The sequence below is a fragment of the Cinclus cinclus genome, chromosome 21, assembly GCF_963662255.1.
Source record: "Cinclus cinclus chromosome 21, bCinCin1.1, whole genome shotgun sequence".
NCBI lineage: Eukaryota > Metazoa > Chordata > Aves > Passeriformes > Cinclidae > Cinclus > Cinclus cinclus.
The window spans coordinates 3,877,386-3,905,306 of record NC_085066.1 but is presented as its reverse complement, the minus strand read 5'-3'; the positions used below and the strand labels follow the sequence as shown (position 1 = coordinate 3,905,306).

General features: G+C 41.2%; 1 protein-coding gene across 1 annotated transcript in view; it reads left to right on the top strand.

Moving 5' to 3' along the window:
• ZNF804A (zinc finger protein 804A) overlaps positions 1 to 27,921 on the top strand; it is a 149,476-nt gene that overhangs the window by 106,339 nt on the left and 15,216 nt on the right. The window contains exon 2 of the mRNA XM_062506718.1: positions 7,705 to 7,848. Coding sequence (XP_062362702.1) covers positions 7,705 to 7,848 — 144 coding nt within the window. The remainder of the gene's footprint in view (positions 1 to 7,704; positions 7,849 to 27,921) is intronic.

Here is a 27,921-nt window from a genome sequence, read left to right as displayed (position 1 = left end):
TGTTTAACACAGGGTCAAATTTTCTGTTTCCCTGATGCTGTGCCCAACTTTACTGGCAATTTTTCCTATACCAAAAACTAATTTCAACAGCTCATTAAAGCTTGAAGGGCTCTAGAGAAACTTTTAAATACAAATTAATAGCAGCCAGTCAACTGGCAGTCAGTTAACCTGTGGTAAAATAAATAAACAACTTGCCCTAACCCTGTCCTTTGCCCTTCCTCAGGTCCTGGAATGCTTATAAAAAAATGTGGTCAGAAGCCTGGGCTTGAGGGCTGCCAGGCATGACCTCTGGCATCTGTTCCAGCACTTGGTGTTTATGCTCAAGAGGGGCTTTCAGCCCATCCCCAGGGCTGGGAGTTCTGCAGGGTTCAAAAGCACTTCATTCAGTTCAGTGTGTCAATGGAAGAATCAAATAGAGGAACTTGATTTTCCCACAGTCTAATTATGTTAGGCACTCACCTGTCAATTGATTTAAGTCAAGTAGCTGTGAAAATCTTCTGACATCTACATGCCTCCTGTAAGGAAATTAAAAGCCAAATGTTTTAAATCCCAGGATGTTTTAAAATCAAAATCCTGCCCTAATTAAAGTAAGTGACTGGACTATGTAATGTAGAGGAGTAAAGGAGATTAATACCAGGCTACTTCTTGCCTTGCTTATCGCTAAGCAGTGATGAGCATTCAGTGAAGATAATATCTAGAGCCAAACCAACTTTCCTTTCTACACCAAAGCCTCCTTCAGTTCCACTGTGTCAAAAGATTAGTTGTAGAGATGTGGTTGATGAATTTTTCTTCGATATAACTAGACCTGTGTTTTTTTCATAAGAACTGATAAAGAGCTCCTTCTTAATACAGCCTCCCAGGCAAAAAAAATGTGTGGCCAGCACTGTCACTTAAAAAAAGTGCCTGCTCTGCCTGAAAGTAGGTTGTATAAAGCACTAGAATAAATAAATAATTTTACAGGCCTGTGCCCAGCAGTTAGTTTTAATGGCAGAAGAAAACAATCAAGTGATTTTATGAGTCCCAGTTAAAAGTAATTATACACTATGAGCACTTTAAGTAAGTGAATGAGACAGACAAACCTGATAACAAATTGCTGCCTCATTGCCAGCTTCCTTTCCAGTGAGTTCAGTCTCACCACTGCAGGACACTGCTCTGCATTGCTTTGGTCTCCACTGGGTCCAGCTTTGGCCCTGTTCCCATTTATCCCTCTCCATTTAGTGCAGGGGGTGTGGGATTCAGCAGTCTGCATTAGCAGGTGTATGGCTGGCAAGTGTGGTGCTGCAAAATCAGGATGACTTTAGGAAGCAAACAGCACTAATGGGAATAAATTTTGCTATTTCATTCTAATTTCAGTGTGTTATTTATCCTAATGCTGGGGTGTTTACCCAAACACCAAGCACTGTCTGTGTGTTTATTGGGAAGCTGAGAAACCAGTTTTATAATAATTTGCACGTCTTCAATAGCATTTTCCAGTATGCATTTCCAGCAGAATACTGATCAGCTCTCCTGTATGTAATAAGAATTTTGGTTGGAACTGGGTGTCTGCAGGTAGTCTCGAGGAAAAAATAAAAAGCTAGTGTGGGTTTTTTTTTCAGCCTCTGATGTTCAGTTAATATAGAGTACCACTCCTTCCTTGGGCCCATCCCCATCCAGTGCACTGGAACAGGGGGATCATTGCTGGAAGCACCTTTACCCAAAGGAGGATGTCAGAAGGGATCAAGGAAATAGTGTTTGTGGCCTTGTGAACTGTATTTGCTGTCGCCTCCTACAACTAATGGGAAAGTTTCAGGTAAGGTAATCAAAACCACAATTTTCTTGGTAATTATTTTCCCAGTTAGTTGTCAGTCTCCTTACTGAAAGTCCCTCTGCACTGCTTGGAAATGAATTTGTCAGGATCAGTGAGTAATTTGATCTGTTTATCTTTTGCTTTGGTCTCCCCATCTTGGTAAGGACAGGAACCTTATAAATAATTAGATATGTTACTAGATTGTACTAATATTATTAATGTATTCCATCTTTTATTTATTCCCTCAAGTACATCAGTGGATGATGTACAGACTGCTTACATGGGGGGAAAAAGTGCTATGCAAAGATACTAAAAAAATTCTGTATACCAAGTGATACTACAACTGATAGCAGAGGAGATGTTAGTAAGTTATACATTTTATTCCACAAAATCTGCTTCTTTGTGCTCTCTTTTATAATACAAAGCAAATATACCAGAAATTAAGGAATCCTTTATTAATTGTGCTTATGGAGGTCACAGTTAATTACTGTAGAGAAGTGTGCTCTTAAGTTGAGGCTGATTTCTTTCTTTTTCTCTCTTTTTTTTTTTTTTTGTAAGAATATATTTTAAACCTTTTTCATATGAACACGCAAGAGTGTTAGTTGGATTTTTTTTTTTTTGAAATGTCTAAAATACAATTTTGCTTTCTTGTTTTAGTTATTGCAACAGGAAAAAATGCCTTAGATATTTTATTTTTTTTTTGTGAAACAAGGTTACAGTGGACCATCTGTCAGGTCTAATGGGTGCTAATCCAGAGGATCAGACCAGAGCAGCCTAATCCTCTCTGGGATGACTATACCAGTAAATTATCCTGAAGAAAGGGTTTAATTCTGTAATGCATTTTGCTTTGCAGTGACTGCAGTCCTGACCCTTTTAAGTCCACAGTAAATTCAGAATAGCTTACTGCAAAAAAAAAAAAAAAAAAAAAAAAAAAAAAAAAAAAAAAAAAAAGAGCTCACATTTATTTTAAAGTAAGAATATTCACACTAGTAATCATCGTGGAATATATAATGTATTATAATTTCACATGCTTCTTTTCTTTTTTTGTTGACTTGACCGTTCTGCAGAGAGTAGAAGTATGAGCCTGAAGTGCACTCCATAAAAATATCCCCTTGGCTGAGGCTTCCAGGGAGCTCTCCAGAGTTATCTGTGTAAAGAGTTCAGCACTCCTGTAGTTTTCCTTCTTTCTCTCTCTCTCTCTCCTGTAATAGAAGCACAAAGTCCAGTCTGGTTTGTGACAGCCCCTCTGTGAATAAAGCCTGCTTTTAATCCAATTTATCAGATGTTTGCAGGAGCATTTGCACAGGCTTTAGGCTTTGGAGGATGGAGGAGATGGATTTAGAGAAATAAAGCTAGCTGATAGATGGGATCACTTATTAGAGATCTTTCATATAAATTATGAAAAATAGCTACAGTGAATTATAGCTGTAGGCTTTCAGATAATAAGCCTTTCAGGAAAAAAATAATGAAACTAAGTGACGCTCAGTTCTGAGTTTATTACCAGGCTGAAACATCATTCAAGGTTCCTTGAAAACTTGCAGGACGGTTTGCAAATCTTGATGAAAATGAAACTAAGCTTGATCATATTTAACCAGTTTAAATGAGTTTTTGGCTGCTACTTTAGTCCAGGAATATTCCTCTGCAGTAAGTTTCCAGGTTCTTTCTGTCTGCAGTCCATTGCCCATTGCTCTCAAGGTTTGGGCACTGTTGTTTTTTTGGGAAGTTATCGCTCATCAATATGGCCAGTGCTAGGGAAAGCCTCCTCTGCCAAGCCAGCACTCCTTTCAAAACAGTAAAATATTTACTTAGAGCCTAGAAGGCAGAGAACCAGGAGCTCTGTTCAGTTTCCAGTCTGCTCACCCTGGAAATCAGCCTCTCCTCACTCCCAGTAGCACTGGGCTTTGCTCACTCCCACTGGCACTGGGCTTTGTTCACTCCCAGTGGCACTGGGCTTTGTTCACTCCCAGTAGCACTGGGCTTTGTTCACTCCCAGTAGCACTGGGCTTTGCTCACTCCCAGTAGCACTGGGCTTTGTTCACTCCCAGTAGCACTGGGCTTTGCTCACTCCCAGTAGCACTGGGCTTTGTTCACTCCCAGTAGCACTGGGCTTTGTTCACTCCCACTGGCACTGGGTTTTGTTCACTCCCACTGGCACTGGTTTTTGTTCACTCCCAGCAGAACTGGGTTTTGTTCACTCCCACTGGCACTGGGTTTTGTTCACTCCCACTGGCACTGGTTTTTGTTCACTCCCAGCAGAACTGGGCTTTGTTCACTCCCACTGGCACTGGGCTTTGTTCACTCCCAGTAGCACTGGGCTTTGTTCACTCCCAGTAGCACTGGGCTTTGCTCACTCCCAGTGGCACTGGGCTTTGTTCACTCCCAGTAGCACTGGGCTTTGCTCACTCCCAGCAGCACTGGGCTTTGCTCACTCCCACTGGCACTGGGCTTTGCTCACTCCCACTGGCACTGGGCTTTGCTCACTCCCAGTGGCACTGGGCTTTGTTCACTCCCAGTGGCACTGGGCTTTGCTCACTCCCAGTGGCACTGGGCTTTGTTCACTCCCAGTGGCACTGGGCTTTGTTCACTCCCAGTGGCACTGGGCTTTGCTCACTCCCAGTAGCACTGGGCTTTGCTCACTCCCAGCAGCACTGGGCTTTGCTCACTCCCAGTAGCACTGGGCTTTGTTCACTCCCAGTAGCACTGGGCTTCACTCACTCCCAGTAGCACTGGGCTTTGCTCACTCCCAGTAGCACTGGGCTTCACTCACTCCCAGTAGCACTGGGCTTTGCTCACTCCCAGTGGCACTGGGCTTTGTTCACTCCCACTGGCACTGGGCTTTGCTCACTCCCAGCAGCAGAGCTGTTGGCTCAGTCCCAGCCTAGCCCAGGGAATCCCAAAGAACAGAGAATCTCCTCAGCACTGTCCCTAAAGGTTATTCTTAAGGGGATTTTTGTGTGTGTGAAGGTGAAGTACAGTAGGCTGAAGTCTTGAGGTTTCTCTTGAGCCACTGCTGCCCCTGGAGAAACGGGAAATTTTCAGAGTTGGATGATGTTCTGTAACTGCATAGAAACCTCTGCCAGCAAAATATTGTACAGCAGCAAAGGATGTGGATGATAAAAGAGTTGTATAAAAGTGTTACTTTAGTGCTGCATCATGATTTAAATGAATATTCTGAAAGGGAGAGGGTAGAAAAGAGACAATGAATGGATTCATGCATGGTGGTGTGGTGCAGCATGTTCTCAGATTTTCTTTTGGAGACTGTGGAAAGGAGGGGATGAGTGGTGTAAGGAATGAATGAATAAACCAGAACTGCCATTCCAAGAGAAATACCTGAGAGAAGGGGTGGCAGGGGTACAAAGGGAATAAAAGATAAATGTTTGTGGCCTTTCCCAAAATGCAGCAGCTGAAACCAGCAGAATGCAGGTGCAAAGCAAAGGGAATGGTGCTTGGTTAAAAGTCACTTTCCTTACTCCTACAGATCAAAATCTTGCACAGGTTTAAAAGGTTGAGCCAGCACAGCCATTCATGTGTCCCAAGGTCAAATACTTCTGGTTCCTGTCATTTCTAAGTCCCTTCTCCATGCAGGATTGAGCCCCATTATTGTATCCCATCCCATCTGCTTGCATTTAATTTAATGTGTTGCCATTCTTTACTTACCTCTGAAACTCTGATGTACTGTCGTAGTGTAAATTTGACCCTGTGCCCCCCCTCAAAAAAAAAACAAACCTGAAGGAACTTGAAGGAATTTAGTGCTAGGAACCCCTAGACCCTTTGCAGTAAAGTTTTCTATGGAGTTCCAGTGTCCCTGCCTCATTAATATGCATTGGCATGCCAAATGTAATTGCATTCAGGTTAGGCTTGGCTATGAGGAAAGTATATTTTTTCAAAAATGGTGCTTTATGTCAAGGACACCACCAGTGAAGTTACATCACTTTATTCAAGGTATTTCACAACATTAGTCATTAGTAAACCTTTAGTAAGGCTACATTAGTAAGACTTACAGAAGTTTGCTCGAGGGTTAAACAAGAGCATGGTGTAAGATCTTCATGAAAAATTATTATTCAATTCACTGCTCTTGTCTTAGGATCCATCTCATTGACTCTCCTCAGGTATATATGTTTATACATATATATATATATGTACAATGTTTAGTAGTATTCCAGAGTTCCAATAATTCCCCCAAATTCAGATTTTCTTTTTCATGTTTTAATAAACCTAAATTAGGTGTCCTCCCTTTTTAGACTACAACAATTGCCTTGTAATTATTTCAAGGTAGTGTAACTCCATGGGGTCTTCATGTCATTCCCACTGCTTTCCATACATATTATCCTGGTAATACCTGAAGTGGTTTAAAAACCTGTGGTTTTTACTAGCTGATACCAAGAGCTAAGTGCAGAGTTTCCAGGTGAAATTACCATGGTACATAAATGTATTTTCAAGTGTAAAGTACTGCTATTTCTTGAAATAAAATGCTAACTCACTTTGGATTTAAATGGAACAGATTTTATGAAACATCACTGTAGAAAAGTGTTAAGAATGTGTGAATTTGTCATGTGTCAGCCAATATTCAAAACACCACTCTGAAGTGACTTGTGCAATTCTATTAATGGACAAAATTTTGGTGAGGGAGTATTTCAGTTTGGGTATGAATCAACAGTGTTTGCTAGCAGTCCAATCATGCTGAATTATAGTTAAAGTGCTACTTTAAATAATAAGTACTTTCTGGATATAATTTTAATTTTATGACTACTGTTCCTCTCTCTTGAGAATAAACAGCATTGTTATGAAAATAATCCAATCTGATAAACACAAATTTTCCATTTAAAAGACCCCAAAATACATTGGAAGAATATGAGTTGCCAGCTGTGAAAACTGCAAGCAAATAGAGTCTTTTCCCCAAGATGAACTCAGCTTTGGATGTTATGATTACAATATTATCTTTTATCTTAACCTACCTGAAGCAAAGAACTCACAGTGAAGAAGCTCTGCGAAACCAATCCGAGGGGTTTATTTTGTTAAACGATATTTGGGATTTGGGCCTGAGTTGTATCCCTGAGTTTATGTATCCTGAGTTTATGACAGACGTGTCATAAAGCAGGACCCGTGGCACTGAGGTTGTACATGCTCAGTGTTTAACTGGTGTTGCACTAATCTGACCTGACAGACCATTTTCACAGCAGGCCACGTTACCTTCAGTGCATTTAGGGAATTAAAAAATCTTGTATGTAATTTTCTCCTAAATGATCAGCAGAGCTGTATGTGATGCACTGGCTAAAAGCAGAGGTGTGTGTGTCCTAATACAGGGTGATGAGCACAAAGTGATGAAGATATTAATTACATCTCATCTATGAAAATGGTTCTCATGTTTCATATGTACAGGCATTCAAGAAGGACCTAATAGTTTCTTTAATTTTTTTTTTGTCGTTTTGGGTTATTTTTTTTGTTGTTGGTGGTGGTGGTTTGTTGGGGTTGTTTTGTTTGTTTGTTTTGCTTTTGTTTGTATTTTTTTTAGTAAGCAAACTTTCTTCTAAAAGCCCTGTAACTAAATTATTGCCATTTGTATCTTCGTGCTTATTGTGCTTGGGTATATTACTGAGGAGAGAGGCTTGGGTCTAAATTAACTTGAAAATAGCCTTCAGCATGATAAATATTTGTATTTAAATAGAACCCAGGGAAATCCTTCTAGCCTCTGACAGAGCCCTGAAGGGGAGTTGGCAACTGTATAGCAAACTGAAGTGTGCAAATCTTCAGCCTCACAGCAGATCCAGTAAATCTGTGCAGTGTAACACAGCAAATATGGGAAGGCTTTTAGTTACACGTGTGTGTAAATGTTTACAAATATGATTAAGTGCACAGCACCAAATCCATTCTCTGCATCAAAGGCAAAACTAAAATCACTTTTTCCTGCCCCCCTCCAGGATTATGCTGAGAAGAAAAACACGATAGCAAAAGCTCTGGAAGATCTTAAAGCCAACTTCTACTGTGAGCTCTGTGACAAGCAGTACTATAAACACCAGGAGTTTGACAATCACATTAACTCTTATGATCACGCTCACAAACAGGTAAGAGAAATCTGCTCGCTACTTCAGTTTCAGATGGAATAATGAAATAAGAGTTCCTGCAGATGGGTTAGGAGATTGCAGTTCAGTTGTCCTCAATTGCAGATTTTGGAAGGCAAAATGCACTGTTTTCTTGGAAACAAATCTTACCATAGAGATTTTACAGTCAAAAATTCTGAGGTGGGGAGAAAGATAAATTTGGAACAGCTTAATTGTGAAGAGGAACGGGGAGTGATGAATGATAACGAATAATATGATTAAAAATGGAAATGTATAATTTCCTTCTTACCAGTTTAATTTTTCACACAAATTCTGTGGTGTACTTAAGATATAACTTAGTGGGAAACATTTGTTACAACAGATGTACAAAAGAAACTTGACATCCTCTTTGGTAAACTTTATTTTAGTGCAGGCACAGTTCTGAAACAAGCTATGACTACTTAAATTAGTGCAGGCACAGTTCTGAAATGAGCTATGATTTTATTTCAATGCTCTGCATAAAAAAAGAAGACGTTTAATGTAAATGAAAGGTTTCTGTGTGTTAGCTTTAAGCATCAGTATTTAGGTTTCTATCAGCACACTGCATCACTTTACCTTCGAGCTGTGTGTCTTTGGTGAGATAAAAGCAGTGCTTCCACAGAATGAGAGAGGCAATGCATCCCAGGGCAACATCCTGATCTGCAGAGGGGTTAAATCTATTTAATTCAAAGGAAAGGTGATGCATCTTGACTCCCCTGAAGAGACATGTAATGGTAGTGTAAAGGTATATAATAACTGCACAGAAAATTCCTACATAGGCCACTTAGCTGGGAAATGTTCTGTACCTTTTCTCTTTTTTGCTCCTTGTTGTTTTTTGTTTTGTTTTTTTTTATTTTTATCTGGTGAAATCATATGGCTGTGTATCTGGATTGATTGCCTTTCATTCTAATTGAATCTCCCTTTTTCCTGTTATTCTGCTCAGGGTGAACACAGATAAGCTACTATATATTTTATACCTGTATGAGATAGAATAATTATTTGTTTTTCTTTAGCACTAGTCCCTGAAACATTTCTGTCTCTCTGTTTCCCTGGTATTTTTATTTAGCCCATAATTTACACTGTCAGTGTGAGTGCTAGATTTATTTTGGAGAGCTGTGAAGATGTGCACCTCAGAAGCAACAGCAATCTGTGAGAAGCTGGGGGAAAGATACATATATTAGATAAGAATTTAGCAGGTAACTTCATTGCATCCTGTAGCTGTTTATTCTGAGTTTTAGTTAAAGTACAGCTGGAACTGACTCTTCAGGTGTTACATTCATTCACACAGCAGCACATTACTGATGGATGCCAGGAAAAGAGAAGTTATGGACAGTGTCTTCCCCACTTGACCTCACTTAGGATTTGTATTTATTAACTTTTTAGTGCTGTGAAATGATTTCAAATCACTTTGAAATGATGAGAACCTGAATGCTGCAGTCCTTGTTCCTCTATTTAGCTCTGATGAAAAATTGATTTTGAAGCCGAGGTCAGGTGTGAGACTTAGCAGGAACCTTTTTCCAGTGTTTCTCAGGGTAATTCTTGTTTTCTCATGGCTTTGGGCAGGAGATGGTGGGCACTGCACCAGCCTCTGATGGAGCGTGGCAGGTGCTGCCTCTGCATCTTTCCTGCAGGGGTTCTGTGTGTCTGTGTCTGCACGTGGCTCTGTGGATGTGTTTGGTGAAACACAGGAAGCCATCCTCTTCCTCTGTTTGACATTCACAAGTCTAGTCTCCCTGCTAAGAAGTCAAAAAAAAAAAAAATTACAATTTTCAAGCAGAAAAAAAAAACAAACAACTGTATGGATGCTTGTTTGGCCAAAGTAAAAATTGTCAGTAATGTTACTGGAAAATAAAGCTGTTGATTCCTGAGATAAAGCGTTGAGTTTAATTCTCCTGGAATGTGTTTTTTGTGCTGGCTTCTATTAGTGCTATGAAGACAAAAGATACCTCTTCCCATATTCTGTGTGTGAAAGGTGGCAGGCAGCATGTGCTGCAGCACAGGCTCACTCTGATTTACTCTGTTTTCAAGAACTTTATACCAGATGGAGTTCTTTTGAGTAGTTTTAATAAAATTGCTGGAGACATGTGCAGGTGCTACTGCTGAACGCTCTGATTTTGTCCTGAGACTTTCTACATCAATGGCAGAAGTTTTCCAGCAGTTCAGTAGAGGTGAGAGGAACTAGTAATCTCTCTTTGGATTTTGCTTGTTTTTTTTTTGTTTTTTTTTTTTTTCCCCTTCTATCACACCTTTCTAATTTTTCTCTCTAGAAAAATAATGGACATAAATAAAATAATGGGCAGGTAAGGAGAAGTGCTTAGCACAAAGAGTTTCCCACTACCCAAGGACAGTTGCAAGCCTGTGCAGCCACTTTGGTTTCAGTGTTCCCAGCACCCAAGAGTGGTTTCTATATGATCAAATGGATGAAAGCTCAGCCTAACCCTGAGTTCATCCCAGCTTTTCTGAAAAGCCATGTTTAATCCTAATTGTGCAGTCTGTTATCACTCCACCTAAGCCCTGAGAGGGCTTGGCAGAGAAAACGTTCCTGATGGCTCCTGTACCTCAGTTCTGTTGTACAAGATTTTCTTTCCATCCATTCAAATGTTGCTAGCACACAAAATGTCCAGGATTTAAACCAGATTTACTATGTGGGTTTCCTCCATTGACTGGAGGGCCCTGTGCTGTCAGGTGCTGGCTGTGCTTTGATTTGTTTTGTCTTAACAGCTTCTGAACACCCACTTGGAGATAGTACAAGCACCTCCTGAGCAGTCCAGAAAGAAAGCACAGGACTAGGGTAAACTCTGTTTTATTTCCTAGGACTTGAAGGAGTTCACTGCCTCTTTTAGTGTTTTCCTGTTCTTAGCTTTTACAGTATTGTTTGGAGAGCTTTTCTGTAGCCTTTAGGAAATACTGCAGGAACAGCAACTTGCAAGCAGTCAGTGGTAATGGAGAAAAATGAACTCTCTTCTTTGCTTTGAAAGCTTGGACAAAGAAAAAAAAAAACACCCCTAACAAAATAAAATGCTGGTGTCTTTCAAAGCAGCAATGTTCTGAGCTCAGTACAGAGAGGCAAGCAACTAAGGCAGAACTGCTATTATTTAATATAGCAATGAGGGAATTGCTATTTGGTAATGACGGACTAAACAGAATGTGGGATTTGAGAGCCTTGCCAGGGCTTTAAAAAACACCCGTGTGACTCTGTGCAGCATTTCCTGCACCTCTGAAGTGCTGAGAACCCCTACCTGTGCTCCTCGACTTGCTGTGGGTTTGATAAATGTGGCTGAGCATTCAGCCTGAGGCTCCGAGTGACCTGGGCTGGGTGAGCTGTGATGTCCTGGTGAGGAAATCTGGACCTCACAGCTCGGTCCCCTGTGCCAGTCATTCCTCCAGAGACTTTTGTCACTGCAGGATTTGAAAGTCTGCATCCCAGAACTTCTGATCAACCATCTAACACCATGGCAGCACAATCGAGCCTGGTGTTCTTTGCCCTCCCAGGAGGACTCTTCCAAATACCAAACATCAGCAATAACAGCGAAAGCTGGGATGAAAAAATAAATAGCCCGAATGTGTTTGCATCTACAGATGAAAATACAATCAATTAAGTAAATTGTAAGCAGGAATTTTCCCCCACAGAATCTGAGGTCGTTTCTCAAACTGTTTCTCTCTGGATGAAAATGATCTCTGTGCTCTACAAGTGTATTTAAAATTGTACACAGGGAATAGTGCACGAGTTTTATGCAGGAAGACTAAATTGTTACTTGTCCCCTTTCCCTATTCCAGACACAGATTTCCCCTGTCTACATTTTTCTCTTCTCCTTGCATCTTTTTCTTTGTGCACTTTTTTGACATCAGTGCCAATTAAGATGGAGATAATCTCTATTCATATTAGAGAATATCCATCTCCAGTCGGTTAAAAGTCCAAACTTGAATAATTTTCGTGTGTTTGAATGAATATTGTGTGGGATAGGGGTGGAGAACAAAAAGTTTGGAAGTGGAAAGGTGTGATTATATATAATGATAATATAACCCCCATCCTTTTACTAGATCTATACCTCCTATGAGTTACAAGGCATGTAAGGTGCAAATTAAGATCAATATAGCACGTTTGGGATGCCACTATTCCCACAAAGATAATTGGATGTTAGCAGTGGTTTGAGCCTGCAATTTAAAAATCCTTGTAGTCATCATTAGAGCTTTTTTTAGAAGCTCTCATTGCAGAGTTATTCCCTCTGAAATAGGAAAACCCCATCTCTTCTGCTTGGCTGGCACCTGCAGAGGGTGCACTGCAGTGCATCTGGCATAGCCCAGGAGTTTGTCTCTGTTTGCACAAGTACTGGGACAGTTGTACTGTGATAGAAATGAACTCTTCACTGAGGGCCAGCAGTCTTTTATGCTGTAATTTTTAACCTGCTTCTTGCAGGTTAGTTTCCCCTGAAGCTGTGGGTATGGGGCTGGGGCAGAGGCAACATGTTGTATGCAATTTTTGAAAGGTAGAAATAATGATTCTCAAAAAAACCTGTTGTCTTCTAGGGTAGTGTGTCCAGAGCTTTGTTGTATTACAGGATAAAAACTGAAGAGTTCCAAGAATTTTCTGAAGATTTGCTTTGTGAACAAAAAGCGATGCATTGTGTGTCAGATTTCAGGCATGTTCACGAAGAAGAGATTCCAAAAAATATCTCTGCTGGATCAGGGAAGTGCCTGTCCAGCTGCCTTGGAGCCAAGCACACCTTGCAGGACTGAGGGCTGGGTGCATTTCTGCAGGGGCTGTGAGGAAGGATGCAGGATTCAGGATGCAGGATTCGGGGTGCAGAATGCAGAATTCAGGATGCAGAATTCAGGATGCAGAATTCAGGATGCAGGATTCAGATGCAGGATGCAGGATTTAGGATGAAGGATTCAGGATTCAGGTGCAGAATTCAGGATGCAGGATGCAGGATTCAGGATTCTGGTGCAGAATCCAGGATTTAGGATGCAGAATTCAGGATTTAGGATGCAGAATTCAGGATTCAGGATTTAGGATTTAGGATGCAGAATTCAGGATGCAGGATTCAGGATGCAGGATGCAGGATGCAGGATGCAGGATTCAGGATGCAGGATGCAGGATGCAGGATGCAGGATTCAGATGCAGAATTCAGGATGCAGGATTCAGGATTCTGGTGCAGAATCCAGGATTTAGGATGCAGAATTCAGGATTTAGGATGCAGAATTCAGGATTCAGGATTTAGGATTTAGGATGCAGAATTCAGGATGCAGGATGCAGGATTCAGGATGCAGGATTTAGGATGCAGGAGGCGGGATTCAGATGCAGGATGCAGAATTCAGGATTCAGATTCAGGATGCAGGATGCAGAATTCAGGATTTAGGATGCAGGATTCAGGTGCAGAATTCAGGATGCAGGATACAGAATTCAGGATGCAGGATTCAGAGGCAGGATGCAGAATTCAGGATTCAGATTCAGTATTTAGGATGCAGAATTCAGGATTTAGGATTTAGCATGCAGGATTCAGGTGCAGAATCCAGGGTGCAGGATTCAGGTGCAGAATCCAGGGTGCAGGATGCAGGATTCAGGATTTAGGATGCAGAATTCAGGATGCAGGATGCAGGATTTAGGATGCAGGATTCAGATGCAGAATTCAGGATGCAGGATTCAGGATTCTGGTGCAGAATCCAGGATGCAGGATGCAGAATTCAGGATTTAGGATGCAGAATTCAGGATGCAGGATTCAGATGCAGGATGCAGGATTCAGGATGCAGGATGCAGGATGCAGGATTCAGGATGCAGGATGCAGGATGCAGGATTTAGGATGCAGAATTCAGGATGCAGGATTCAGATGCAGGACACAGAATTCAGGATTCAGATTCAGTATTTAGGATGCAGAATTCAGGATTTAGGATTTAGCATGCAGGATTCAGGTGCAGAATCCAGGGTGCAGGATGCAGAATTCATGATTTAGGATGCAGGATGCAGGATTCAGGTGCAGATTTAGGATTCAGGATGCAGGATTCAGGTGCAGAGCATCCTGCCTCCAGCTGCTCCTCCCTCCTGGGGACAGGGTGAGCCCAGCACGTGCCCTTGGATGGAGCTCTGGGACACAGGGAGGCACTTGCAGTTGTCTTTTTTTTTTTTTTTTTTTTTTTTTTTTTCATTCCTTGCAAGTGAAAATAAGTTTTTGGCGACATATTTCAGTATTTCTTTTCTTTATGTTTTTGTTTTCTATGAGGCTAAATGATTTATTTTCTTTAATATAATGGAGGCAGGTATTTTTGCAGCTGAATATTCTGGAATGAAGACATTTTATTTTTATTTTTTTTCCTCTTACTTAATCATGTTTCTCATGTTAGAGAGCTACATCTTGGTGTGTCCTTGTGGGCAGGCAGTTAACTACCCAAGCATGGAAGAAATTTAAACATTTGTATTTGAATCTGTCTTGTGCAGTCCTTTCTTAACTGTTATTGCTTTCCCAAAATGTAACTTGGTATATCTTCCTATATTTCTTTTTTTTTTTTCCCCAGGAGAACACACTCATCTTTGTAGCCTTTTTAAATATTAAGGGAACACAAACAAATGTTCAGGTGTTTTTGTAATGGACATACAACCATGAAATGAGCCCCTCCTCTGCCAAATACACTTTGCTCTATCACTGTATTTAAGTTGGTTTGGATTTTTCCATTAAGATTGCATTATTTAATGATCCTTTGTGGTTAGATTGGTGGTTCTTCGGGGTTTTTTGGAGTCTTTTTTTTTTTTTTTAGCGGAAAAAAATCTTCCTTTGAAGTTGTAAGCACTTAATGCTGGCATTGATGCCAATAAGGGTCATCAGCAGTCTATTAATTACAGCTTAGCACTGCTGGGAGCCTTGTGATGGACTTGATGCTTCCTTTCTGAACTCCTTTAAATAATGCAAACAAACAAAAAGCCTTCTGCTGTTCTGTGAAGAGAAAAGCAGAGGTGCAAGAGGCCAGGAGCCCTCTGGGCCATGGGGGAAGGAGCCAGAGTGAGGATCCCACTCCCCTGGGATAAGGGATGTGACCAAGGGCAGCCTGCTTTGGGAGTCTTTATTCCACTCCACAGAGTGTATTTTCAAGTTAAATAGGTAAGTTCTGTTCTTTAGGAATATTTCAGTATATTTAGGGAGAAACTTCGCACGCTGTTTCCCGGATGAAAGAAAAAAAACATTTGTTTTCCTTCCACTTTTTAATTTTACCTGTAAAATTTGATCCTAGCACTTGGCTTCTTGATGGGTATCAGTGTTAACAGAGTACTTTGGCATTCTTTAGCTCAAAACTTGTACTGGCAGGCTAGATGAGGATTTTTTGAGTAAAGTATTAATTCTGCAAAATCCAGTTTTGTTGCCAATGAGTTTTCTGTTTTCTCATTACCAAAAAAAAGAAAAAAACCAAAAAAAAAAGACATATCACTATGTCCCTGTCATAGTAATTACAACAGAAGAGATTCTGTGTAACTTTTTCTGTTTTCATGTTTGGGAAATTTGATTCTGTAATAATGTTTGATTAAGTAATTGACTTTTTTTTTTTTTTTCCCCCTGAAGAAGTGTTTTTGGAGCAAACACAATTACAGTAGAGGAGTAGATACCCCATCTGTGCCACCACAAGCCTGCAAACAGAATATTAACCCCATGCACTGGCACTGCTGATTCCATGAGGAGCCTGTTCTTTACTGCAGGAGGAGCCTTACACAGTGGCAACCCTTCCTCAGATAAGAAACTTAGTATTTATCCCCAGTTATTTTATTTTTTTTTTTCTGATTTTGAATTATTGCAGCCTTCTCATTTTTGTCCTTTTCAACATCCAGATCAACCAGACGACCTGATAAGTCACTAAAATTAAATTTCCATGCAAGATTTTTTTTTTTTTTCCATCTGCACATTGCTCATTTATTACTGTTTTCCAAATCTAGATTGTCACTTCAGTGATGGGGGAAAAAAATTAGAAAACCAATGCAAAGCAGGAGGGAGGAGTGAGGGACAGGAAGAAACATTGTTTGCTTCATACATCCTGCATATTCCTTTCCCTGGCATGCATTTGTACAGCTGTGTGGTTCATCCTTTTAACTAAAACTCTAATCATATATTTCAGTCCAACTTGGGTGTTTTTTTTTTTTAAATCATGAAAATTCCTGCATCCAAGTTACCAGAACTTGTTTTTGCTTTATTTTAAGCTTTGCTTTACACAGCAGGATCTATCATGTTTTGGCTGTTTGGCCAACACTATTGCAAAAGAAAATACTTTATTTTTCTGTTCATCAGTAAGGTAAGAATGGACACAATAATTAGATCTTGGAGATAGGAAAAAATACAGTTTTTAGTTAATGATTCTGGGGCACTGTGCATATTGCAATGCATCTTCTGGCATACAGTGTTTTGATGGGGAGAAATGATTAAAAACTTGTAGAAGCATGGAGATCAGATGATGGTTTACTCACTTTGTTGTACCAGGAAATAGATTAGCCAAATAATTACCTACAAGAAAAGCACTGCTTTTTATTTTCCTTTATGCTTTAACAGACTCAGTGTCCCACGGTTAATTTAAACTTCATGATGGCTGCAAAATTCAAACCAATCAGCAGAACACCTTTTCTGCAGTTTTCAGAAATTCTAGGTGCAGTTCCACTGCTGTCCTGAAAGTAATCAGGCAGGTTGTGGGTTAACTGTAAGTAATGGATGATATGAAAAGCATTTTGTTCCTCCATAGTTTTGAGTTGTCAAGTGACCGAAAAGAAAGCGAAGGAAAGACACATACATTCCTTGTAGTGTATTAAATTCTGACCCCCTCAAGGTGAATCATTTCTTACAAGATGATCTAATTTACAAAAACAATTCAGTGCTGTATGTCAGTGGTTAGTGCTCTGTGCCTGATCCTGAAAAAGCCACCGTGTAGTTTCAGGTTTACCACCAAAAGAGAGTTCTGTGATTTTTTTTTGCCCTCTGGGAGCTCTGTTAATATTCTACTCCATGCCCTGCAGTTTGTGCCTGCTGGTTTCCATGTGAGAGCTCGTTCTTCTTCGGGAAGAACTCAGCAACCCTTTCAGTACAGACCACAGCCACTCTTAGGGTAACTATTGCAGGCTTTGCTGATCCTTGCAAAATCAACCCTCCATTCAGTTCAAAAAAAAAAACGGCTAGCTCTTTTTTTAGTGGTAGCTCTGACCTGTTGATGAAACTTAGTGTTGCAATCAGTGCTGCCTTTTGTGAGGAGATGTGACGAGGCAAACAAACTAAAGGGGAGTGAGATTTTTTTTTGCCACAAGCCATGGCTCTGCCCATCCTGCAGCTGGGGCAGCAGGACCTCTCTGGGTGAAACACTAATTACTTTTGCTCTGGGTATTTTAATTGCAGCTTACACCGAAACGGTCTTGGAGTTCCTAAACCACTCTAGGATTGTTCAGTGGAGGCTAAAGGATGGACTGATGGTTTTCTTCTCTTTTTTTTCCCCCCACGTAATGTCCGTGCAGTCTTGGCTGCAGAGGCTCTGCTGGCTGGCTCTTGTTTCTGTTTGTGTTTTTAATTAGTGCTACAGCTACAGCTCTGCAGGAAGGGCCTGAGTGCCTTCTGGATTCAAGCTTTCCCCACACTCACACTGCAAAGGAGCACAGTGAGAAAGGCCTAGATCAGGTGAGCATTTGAAGGGACGGATGAGGTGGGCAGGAATGCTCCTGTTTTGTCCTCTGCAGGCAGACAGCAGCAGCCACGCTCTGAGAACACTTCAAGAGTCAATGAAAAGGAAACTCAGAAATGTGCCCCTGCCTTGGGCTTGCTTTGTGGTTTTGGTTTGGCTGAGGCTTTTCCTTCATCTCGAGGGTACCGTACACTTTTTTCCAGCACCTCCTGGTCCTCTCTGTGTTTTCACCCAGTCTTGCTCCTGACAGACATCCTGGTGGCAAACCTGAATGATTATTTAAAGGACTCCTCAGTTTCTTCCAGTCTCCACTTATGGCAGAGGAGTAGTGGTTCAGCATCACATGATTGAAAGTGTGGGTGCCTTTTGGTTGAATGATTTTAAAAAAAATAAAAATGAAGGCATTCAATCTGCAGAAGACCATGTAAATACAAGCACTGCCTGGGACCACCTCCCTCTTGCAGAAATCCTTCTTTCCTTGAATGGTCTGTTCCAGCAGTATCTTGCACTTTTTCTTAAATTAGAACTGGCAAGAGACCCATGGTACACTGTAATATAAATTATAAATTGCATTAATTCAAGTTCATGATTAATGTAACTACATTTAAGTGCCTGGCTTCTCTGATAGCACCTACTGCTGTTGTCTTGGTGTGCAGTCTTGATACACAGAATGATAACAAGGGAGGACACAAGCAACCTCTGCTCCTGTACCTCACCTTCCCTTTTCCAGCACCGAAATTCAAAATTGAAAATAAAAAAACCCCAAAAAAACTATTTAATAAAAAACCTCAAACTTTTAAAACTATTTTTTTTTTGTATTTTTAATTTTATAGCTGTTATGTGCTTGCTTGTACTGTCATCTTAATGCCACATCTGGTACAGGATCTCATTGTGTTACATGATTTATAACTACAGAATGATATATCTGCTTCTTACAAATTGCTTGTAATGAGAACTGGAAACAAAGCAAGGGACTCTGCCAGAGAATGGTTACAGCAGTACCAGAGGTTAGGGATCATTATTGCAGACTTTCTTAACACTCACAAAGGAGACAAATTCAAAAAAAAAAAAAAGTAAAATAAGGGAATGGAGCACTAAAATGATTGTCATCAAAGTCACCCTTAGCTGTTTTCACTCTCTTTGCTAAGTAAGCCTTAAGCTATCAGGAGTGGTTCTCCTTTTCCTGTTTTGTGAGACAGAGGCTGCTGCCACCTCTCCTTCCCTCTCATCTCTCTTTACAGTCCCACTTCTCAGCCCCAGCAGGAGACTTTTCTTCTGTGCCATTTCAAGACTCATTTCTTGCTTAATGAATCCTTCTTTTCCCCTTTGTTTGGATGAAAGTACAACACATGCTGCTGCTGGTGTTTACTTCATTTTCTTCCCTCCTTTCTGCCCACAGTTTTGCATTTCTAAAGAGTACCCAATTAATGCACTTTCCTTTCCATCGGCCTAATGTTGGTTAAAAATTATGGGTTGTACAATGAGAAATGCATTTAAAACATCATCTAAGGTAAATTTTATAGTGTAGGTGTGAGGTTTGTGTGCTCACTGAGTAAGAACACCTTTGAGTCCCAGCCTGTCTCACACCTGCTTTGCCTGCAAGGCTGACACCTGAGCACTCAGTGTTTGCATGGCACAGTGGCAGCTCCACTCTGAGTTACTCCTTTGTGACCCAACACCTTCAAGTGGCCAGACCCAAGATAACCGAGTTCAGCTGGGATCTCAAAGAGCAAAAGAAAGTCTCTGGGGGGCAGGGGAAATCACTGGGGTATTAACAGACAAAAGAAGCACTCTACAGGGAATATTTAGAAGGAGATTTTTTGTGCTCAGATGCTTAAAAAGTAGGTCAGGCCAGAGGCAAATGTCCATCCATCCCATGCCAAAATTCCTTCAAGGCGTATGTTATATACCTGAGTCTATTTTAGGATCCTTTTACTTTTATTCCTAAACTAAATTAAAAAAAAAAAAATCAAAATCAGAGTGAGGAGGAGTGAATGTCCAAGCAAAGCTTTCATTACAATGAACAATAGGATTTGTAATGGTGGGAACTGAGCAGCCTTGAAATGGCTTAGGATGATGATGATGATGTGGGAGTTTATTTTACTTAAATAATGCTAGATAATGTCTTAAATGATAGCTAGTCTTTTCCAGAGGACTCTGCTGGTGGCAGATTTTCTTTCTAAGTGCTGTTTGGGAATCCTGCTTTGGCTCTGCACACCTGCCTGGATGTGAACAAAGGGAAGCCACAGTAGCTAATGACTCATCTCTGCCTCCATCAACAGGAAGATCAACAAGGCAAAAATAGTGCTGTAGCATTCTCCTTAAGCAATAAAGTACTGTGTATTAAAAAAATGCTGGTTCTGGAAGCTTCTTACTGCCTAAGCATAAGACAAGCATAAAAATCCATGTGTGTGTCCCTGTTGGGGAACAGCTTCACTGGAGCTGGGGATCCCCTGCCTCACAGGAGCTTCTGTGCCTTCCCATACAGGTATGCACAGAGAGGATGGGCTCCTTTGCAAATGTCTCCAGCTGCCATCTGACCTGGAGATACCTGACCTGTTATTTATTGTTAAGGCAACTGAGATTAACAGGGATTCATGCAGTGTCCCTCTTTTCTTGGTCCACTGCAGATGGTAATTCTGGAGCTGAAGCAAACCCATTTCTTGTTCTGATATTTTTTTTTTTTTTTTTAAGTAGAAGTAAAGAAAAGCAGAAACAATTTCCAAGCTCAGCTGACGCTTGGGGTGAGCCTCACACAAGCAAGTGAATTGGCTGTGCACACACAATCATTGAATTGTGTGTGCTTTGAAAACATAATAAATAAATAAATAAAACCCACAGAGCTCTTAATAAAAATCTTGAAATATTAGTCACTTCTGGGAGCAGAGATAATTTCTGTGGAGTAAACTGCCTGGTATACTGCTAAGGAAAATATTTTCTTGCCCATTTGTAACTGCTGTCATTGACAATAAAATTGCTTGAAATATAAAATTATGGTAGTGTGTTGCCTACCATGACAGGAACTGTAAGAGGTTTTGACCTTTAGTAGGCTTTAATGGGTGCTCTACACAGGAACTGACGCTTCCATTTATTAACTTGTAATTGTCCAAAATAAATCCTGCTTTCTCCCTGTCTAGTAGATTGAAGCCTAGGGTATGTTAATTGTGCTGGCTCTTCTCCAGGCCTGACACCTTGACAGCTCTTGTCAGCTTTTAAAAGTTATTCCCCTATGAAAACTATACTAGTTATTCTCCCATCATGGCCTTGCCACTCATCTCTTTTGGGTTTTTTTCCATTCTGACATCAAAGTTTGTGCTTAGCGCTGACCCCCTGACAGGAGAGCATTCTCTAATGATGAGCAGTAGGTCAGTGCTCCCTGTTTTGGAGGAATGCTAAAAAATTAAATCCAGTACTTTGGTTAGTAAGTGTACACCTGGGACTCTTGCTTCAGAAAGGATCAGGTATTTGCTCTTCATTAAAGAAATGAGGTTGTACAGTAAACTGATTTATTAGCTGTACCACCCAGTGCTCTAATCTCATCAAATCTCACACTGTGCAGGACTAGAGCATCTCATCATTTCTAAAAAAAGGTCGCTAATTAACATTTATGTGCTCCAGGACATGGTGGTGCTGAGACTGGTGGCACATTTTCCTTGGAGTTGGCACTGGAGCAATATAATAGTGCTGATGGAGTTGCTGCCTTGAGACCTTGACCACCGTAGTAATTCAGTTCCCAGGCTGCTTACTGAGAAGAGAGGGCTGGAGCTCCAGCTGTGCACTGGCCAAAATCCAGGCAGGTATTTAGATCACCTTATGTTAATCCCCCCTGCTGGCAGTGGTTTGTTTGTTTTTTTTTTCCTCCTCCCGTGCTCGCTGTTTGGTGTGTTTGGTGTGCACTGTCTGAGGCCAGAGCAGTTGTGTTCCATGGACAGCACAGTGTACTCTTCAGCCCCAGTACCTGGAAAAGAATAAAACCCCCCACTGTAACACTGTGGAATTGATTGTTAATGGAATCACAGGTTTGGGGTAAGGAAGAATGCTGCTGTCTGTATTTGAGTCCTTGAGCCACCAGGAATCACTGGTTTCTGTGTTTGGGTTACGTGTCAGCAGATGAACAGCACTGATCAGAACACATTGAAGACAACACAAGTTAAAGGTGCTGCTTCTCCTTCCACGTGCTAGAAGTGTAGTAGCAGGATATTATTTGGGACAGTCTGATGTGTTTTGATGAAGAGTTTTGTCGTATTCTTCTGATAACTTCTCTAACATGCTCTAGAATCTAAGGGGTTTTTTTCCCTGTGACCTGGAAAATGGTGAAGTTACAATAGTGTGGGGATCACACAGCAGCTAAGAGAGGCCAATAAACTATTGCTCTTCAGTACCTTGACTGTGTTAAGATGGTATAATTAATGGTTTCACTATGTTTAGGATCCTCAAGAGTGAAAGGCAAAACTATGAAAATCAATATTACTTAGAGTTTCCTTTTGATATTCATGTTGGGCTGAGCCTGTGAAACCAAGCTGCTGTGGCTTCCCAGATGGCCAGGACCAGAAACACCAGTTCTTAGAAAATGTGACTGTCACCCCAGGCTCTCCTATGACTTTCAGGATTAAGAGGGACAGACTTTCTCATCATGAACCCAACTGAGAGGGCCGTTACGACAGATCAGGAATAGCTGAGGAGCTGCCCAAGAAAAGAGGGATCAACTATTTTAAATGTGGACAGATATAAAAAGTAACATGGCTGAGTCTTTTCTGAATGTTACATCCAATTGGCCATTTGCTGGTGGAAGACAGAGTCACGGGCTCTTCTGTAACGCATCACCGGCTGGAGAATCCTTCCAGGGTGGAAGTGGGACAGGCACTGACACTTGCAGGAATCTGGACACAGATTGCAGGTGTGCTGTGCACAGGGCACCAGCTGGTGTCTTGAAGGTCAGCAGGAATTTCAGACAGAATGATTTATTGCTAGTGATACTGCCCCAGGCAGAAGCAAGGGCTCGCAGCAGCAGGGTGATGAGTCCCCCTTGTAGGCACATGAGATTTGTTCCACAGCATCTGTTAAAAGAAGAGAGCAAGTCACAGCTCTGCTAATGCAGCTGCTTGCAAGGATGTGAGGCTGCTGCCTGTGATTGCATCAGACTCGTGATTGCCTGGTGGAAAGCACTAGCTCTGGTTCCAGGAGCCAGAGCTACTGGGGACTTCCACTGCTTAAATGTGCCTGAGTTTGATGAATAGACTCACCTCTGCTTTTGTCAGGTGCAGCTGAGTGTGTGTGGTGTCTCAGGGAAGGCTCTGAATTTCTGGTGGGGAGCCAAAGATCTAAATTTAGGTTTTCAGGGAATTTCTTCACCATCTTTACTGATTGAAGGCTTAACTCTGCAAAATACTGATCTTTTAATGCAAGAGGTACTTTAAATTATGCAAAAATTACTTAAGCAGTCCTTGTATTTTGTGTGGATATAAAAGATGTGGGTTTTTTTCACAAAGGAATTTTTTCACCCAGCATCTAATTATCTTTCTTAAATTTTAGGGGGGAAAAAGAGTGCTGAAACCTTAGTGTAAGGTGGAGGTTCAAGGCATAACTCCGTTCAATCTGTGCAGCAAAGTGCTGTACATTAATAAGACTTTGTGATAAAAGAAAACCCTACAGAACTTTAACCAGCTTATTAAAACTAGGTAGCTACTACTTTAGTTCCATCTTCAGTGATTTTCTAGCAAGTAATTTCCTTTAATAAAAATTTGGGTGGTGGGATCAAGGATGAGGTTTAGTTATCTGCCAGCAGCTCGCTTGGGGACCTGCTTCCTCAAAATTTGGGAAGCTCTTACCAAGTCCAGGTGCAGGTTTTGCTGCACAAACCAGGCTCTGGTGCTGCCTTTGCAGAATGGTGGAATGGGAAATGCCCTGAAAGAAGCCCCATGTTTGCCTGGCACTTCATGCAAAGAAATATTTTAAGTGATGAAAATGAACTGTTGGTCCTGCCTTATTCTGGCAGTGATCTGTGACCTTGCTGATCTCTGTGCCTGTGTTAAGGCAGGACAACATGGAATGGGCCATGGGGGTTGAAGCCCATTTTAAATAGTTTCAAATCAGAAGTGAGCAGCAGTGTCAGGACTGTGCAAGGTTTTTCATGGCAGCTGCTTCCCACTGACTCAACTTTCAGGCAGAGCTTGAGGCATGTGGTTTTTTGTTTGGCAACTTGGGCAGTACAATCAATCCGTGGGCCAGAATTGGTGAATGGGTCTCCTGCTTTTCTTTTTGTTTGAAGCCTGTTTGTTCATGCCTTCCTTTAATTACAGAAAATTCTCACCGCTCCCTGTACTGTGCATACACATACTGAGGTTGTGTGCCACTCTGAAAAGGATGGTCATCTTAAATTCTGCTGAATTGTGCTTTTTCCTGTAACTGGAGGACATTTTAATGTGTGTGCATTTGTGTTAGAGGTAGTCTATAAGTTTTTCTCAGGAGCTGTCTAAGCTTTGGAACTTGATGAATTTCCCAAGCCTTTTTGAGTCTCTCTGTGACTATGTAGGTGCGTCTTGCACAACCAGGCAAGAAACAGTTTTGGGGGATGACATTTTGATGAATGGATTCAAGACTTTCATAAAGGATGAGTCACGTTGACGGCACTGAGAGGGAGAGAATTCCAACAATAAATCCAAAATGTGTGGAGAGAAAAAAGTGCTGCTTTACTAAACCTTTCCTGAGCATCATCTGTGGCAATTTTGCAAATAAAGGGAGAGCATGTGGAAGTAAAAAAGTGTTTTCCTGGGTTTGGGGTTTTTTTTCCCCCTATCCCAGCCCAGAGGCACTGCAGCATTTTGGTAAGAATTCTTGAAGAAGCAATGTGGGAATGTTAAGGCAGAAGTAACAATTTGAGCCCAGCCTACTTTAAGGGATGTTGTGAAGGCCAAGAACAGGTATCTAGAGCATCTACCTTTCCATGGGAGATAACCTGTGGATCAAGCAGCCAAAGTTTTGGCAGGATAGAAGGAAATGTCATGATTTACCTCTGCATTTCTATAGGTGTTCGTAGGAAAAGAAGTACGGAAAGAAATTTTAACCCAAATTTGTGAAAAGGTTTTCCTCTGTTCTTTACTAAAAATGCCCATAAGACTTTCTATAAAGAAAAAGATTTGTGAAGTTGACAAAAATGAAAAGACAATTACTTTGGTGAATCAACCAGGAAAACGGGGCCATCACTCACAGGGTGCTCCTGACAAATTAAAAACCAACAAAAACCCCTGTTTCAATTCAACAGTGTAAATCTTGTGCAAGAGCAGAGAATCTGGTCTGAAAATATAACTTATTAATTGTGGAGTGCTATAGTAGTGCTTGTGTGGTGCTTGAGGATGGTGAGAGGTTTGTTTGTAGGGCTGGGAGTTCTTACAATAAGATTCTGGTTTTTTCTTCCCTTGGCTTTGTAGGAAGAGCAGGCAGGGGTTTCACAGCTCTCATCAGTGGTTCTTGGCTGCTGAGTGCTTTTTTTTTTTCTTTGAGTTTGTTGTAGGGAAAGAGAGGGAGGCACTTTTTAAACTTTTGTAAACATACAGTAACGCTGACCTTGAGATGATAAAGCTTCTGCTCTTATTTTCCATTTTCTGTGGCAGTGCTTTATCCAGAAATACCTTCACATGGAGAGTAGGCATTTTAAATCTGTCTTCTGCTGAGATATACAGAAGGTCCACCTAGTTAATTGCCCCTGTTATTTATGTGCCAGATAGATGGCTTTTTATGGTCTCTTTTTTCTTCTTTTCATCAAACCTTGAGCTTATGGCAGTTCGGATATCAGAGTTCAGTGCTGTAGGTTGTGCTCTGTGCTGCCTTCCTTGTAAATTGGAACGTGTATCATGCAAGTGGATGGATTTCTATCCTTATTATTGTAAAGAAAAGGTACGACAGGATAATGTCAGTTTTCCTTAGGAATTGCTTTCTGCCTTTGAGGTTGTGGACTGAGATTTGGGTACGTTTCCATTCGGTAATGAGCTTTACGTTATTAGCTAATTATTGTTTTTCTTAATTTCCTGGTGATTCTTAATCAAGGGCAAATTATCTCCTGATAGGTTAATATCTGACTGAGGTAAAGAAACGTTGCAATGAATTCCTTCTGGGTTATATTGAAACAGAAAGCTGGGCCTGCTGTACCCATCATCAGCTCTGTCACGTGTTCCTCGAGGCTGGGGTACCCAGCCAAAAACCTTCTGCACTCTACAGGGGTGAAAGAATCACACCCAGCATGCAAAGCCAGGAATTTGTTAGCTTAGCTTCAACAGAAGTCCTATCAGCCTACTGAAAGAATTATTATTAGGCCAATTATGATCATGCAGGCACTTACAGTCCAGATTATCTAATTATAAGAGCTCATTCCTGATAATGAAACAGATATAATAAGCTTTCTAGTGTCTGATTCTTTTCTGGTGCTAATGGTCCTCCTGAAGAAGAAAAGCAAGGTGTCATTACAAGTTGTCAGCAGTATGAGTTCTTCATGTGGGGGAGTATGATGTTGGTATCCTTTTTGCCAGGAAGAAGGTGAAGTTAATGTTGATAGTTTCTTTCTCCCCACTCAGTTCTATTTGGGGGCATTTTTATGTATTTACTAGCACGAATAAATGCTCCACTTCTTTTCTATTTATCCAACGCTTCATGATAATGTAGTCAAATTTTCTATATATAATAATTTTTTGCATGTGTTGGAGGCTTTCTCACAGAAACCCTGAATGGGCCAGGTTGGAAGGGACCACCGTGGGTCATCTGGTCCAACCTCCCTGCTCAAGCAGGGTCATCCCAGGCCACATGGAACATCTGCAGTCAGGGAGACTCCGCAGCCTCTCTGGGAAATCTGCTCAGTGCTTGGTCACTGCACAGGGAAGAAGTTCTTCCTCGTGCCCAGGTGGAACTCTGTGTGCATCAGCTTCTGCCCACTCCCCTCGTCCTGCTGCTGGCACCCGGGAGCAGAGGCTGGTGCATCCTCTGACACATCCCTGCAGACACTGACAGACAGGGATGAGCTCTCCTCATCTCCAATGGCTCAGCAGCCCCAGCTCCCTCAGCCTTGCCCCAGGAGAGATGCTCCAGTCCCTCCATCACCTTTGTCCCCCTCCTCTGCAGGAGCTGTGTCTGTCTTGTCTGAGGAGCCCAGAAATGGATGGAGCACTCCTCACGTGGCCTCACCGTGGCTTCCTTTCCTTTTCATCCCTGAACTCACTTTTATCCGTATTTTAAAGCCTCATTTCTCTAGCAGGCAGTAATGTAGCATTAGTGAGTTGTTTATAGCTCTGGGACCCTGCTGCCATCCCATTCCTTGCACATTCAAGGTCCCTGCTGTGAACTTGTGCTTGTCCTTTTGGGAGTCTCTGTCGCAGGCTGCTGCAGCCCTGGTTTCCCACAGCAGCCTCCAAGCTGTGGTGTCCTGACAGTTCAAGGAACACTTTGTCAGCGTGGCATGGTGCTACACACATCCCTGCTCTGCACTCACTAACGTTTCACTCTGCAGAAGCAGGGAGGCACTAGAAGATACACATAAATACAGACTTGCTGGCCCCACCTTTTTTGGGTTTTTTTTTTTTCATGGTAATGTCAGTGGTGTTTTTCCAGAGTTACTTCATCTGCATCATTGAAATTTAAAACATATATCAAATTATGATATTAATTGATCTTGCACCTTGCAAGATGCAGCCTTTATATTTAAGATTTTTTTTTTTTCTGTAATCTGGTGTTTTCCTCCAAGGACTCTGTATGTATAGTATTACAGCCTTTATATTTAAGATTTTTTTTTTTCTGTAATCTGGTGTTTTCCTCCAAGGACCCTGTATGTATAGTATTACAGCCTTTATATTTAAGATTTTTTTTTTTTCTGTAATCTGGTGTTTTCCTCCAAGGACTCTGTATGTATAGTATTACAAGCTTTATATTTAAGGTTTTTTTTTTTTTTTTTCTGTAATCTGGTGTTTTCCTCCAAGGACTCTGTATGTATAGTATTACAGCCTTTACTTTTAAGATTTATTTTTTTTCTGTAATCTGGTGTTTTCCTCCAAGGACTCTGTATGTATAGTATTACAGCCTTTATATTTAAGATTTTTTTTTTTCTGTAATCTGGTGTTTTTCTCCAAGGACTCTGTGTGTACAGTATTACAGGTTGGCCTAAGGATAACTAAGATTTTGTCTGTACTACTTTGTTGTTGGCTGAGGTGAGTCAAAATTTGCAAAGGCTCGTTCTTGTCTCAGTTTTCATTGGTCAAGTTTATGCTCTTTGAGGAAATTTCTCACGGTCCTGGGATAATTCTGGCAAGGAGCAGGTCCTGCTGATGGGAAGCAATTTGTGAGCAGAGGCTTCAAATGGCTCAGTGATCCAATATAAAACTGATGTGAGAAACAGATTGTGATTTAGCTCTGACATAAAGAACTAAAATAAAGAGCTCGCTTTTG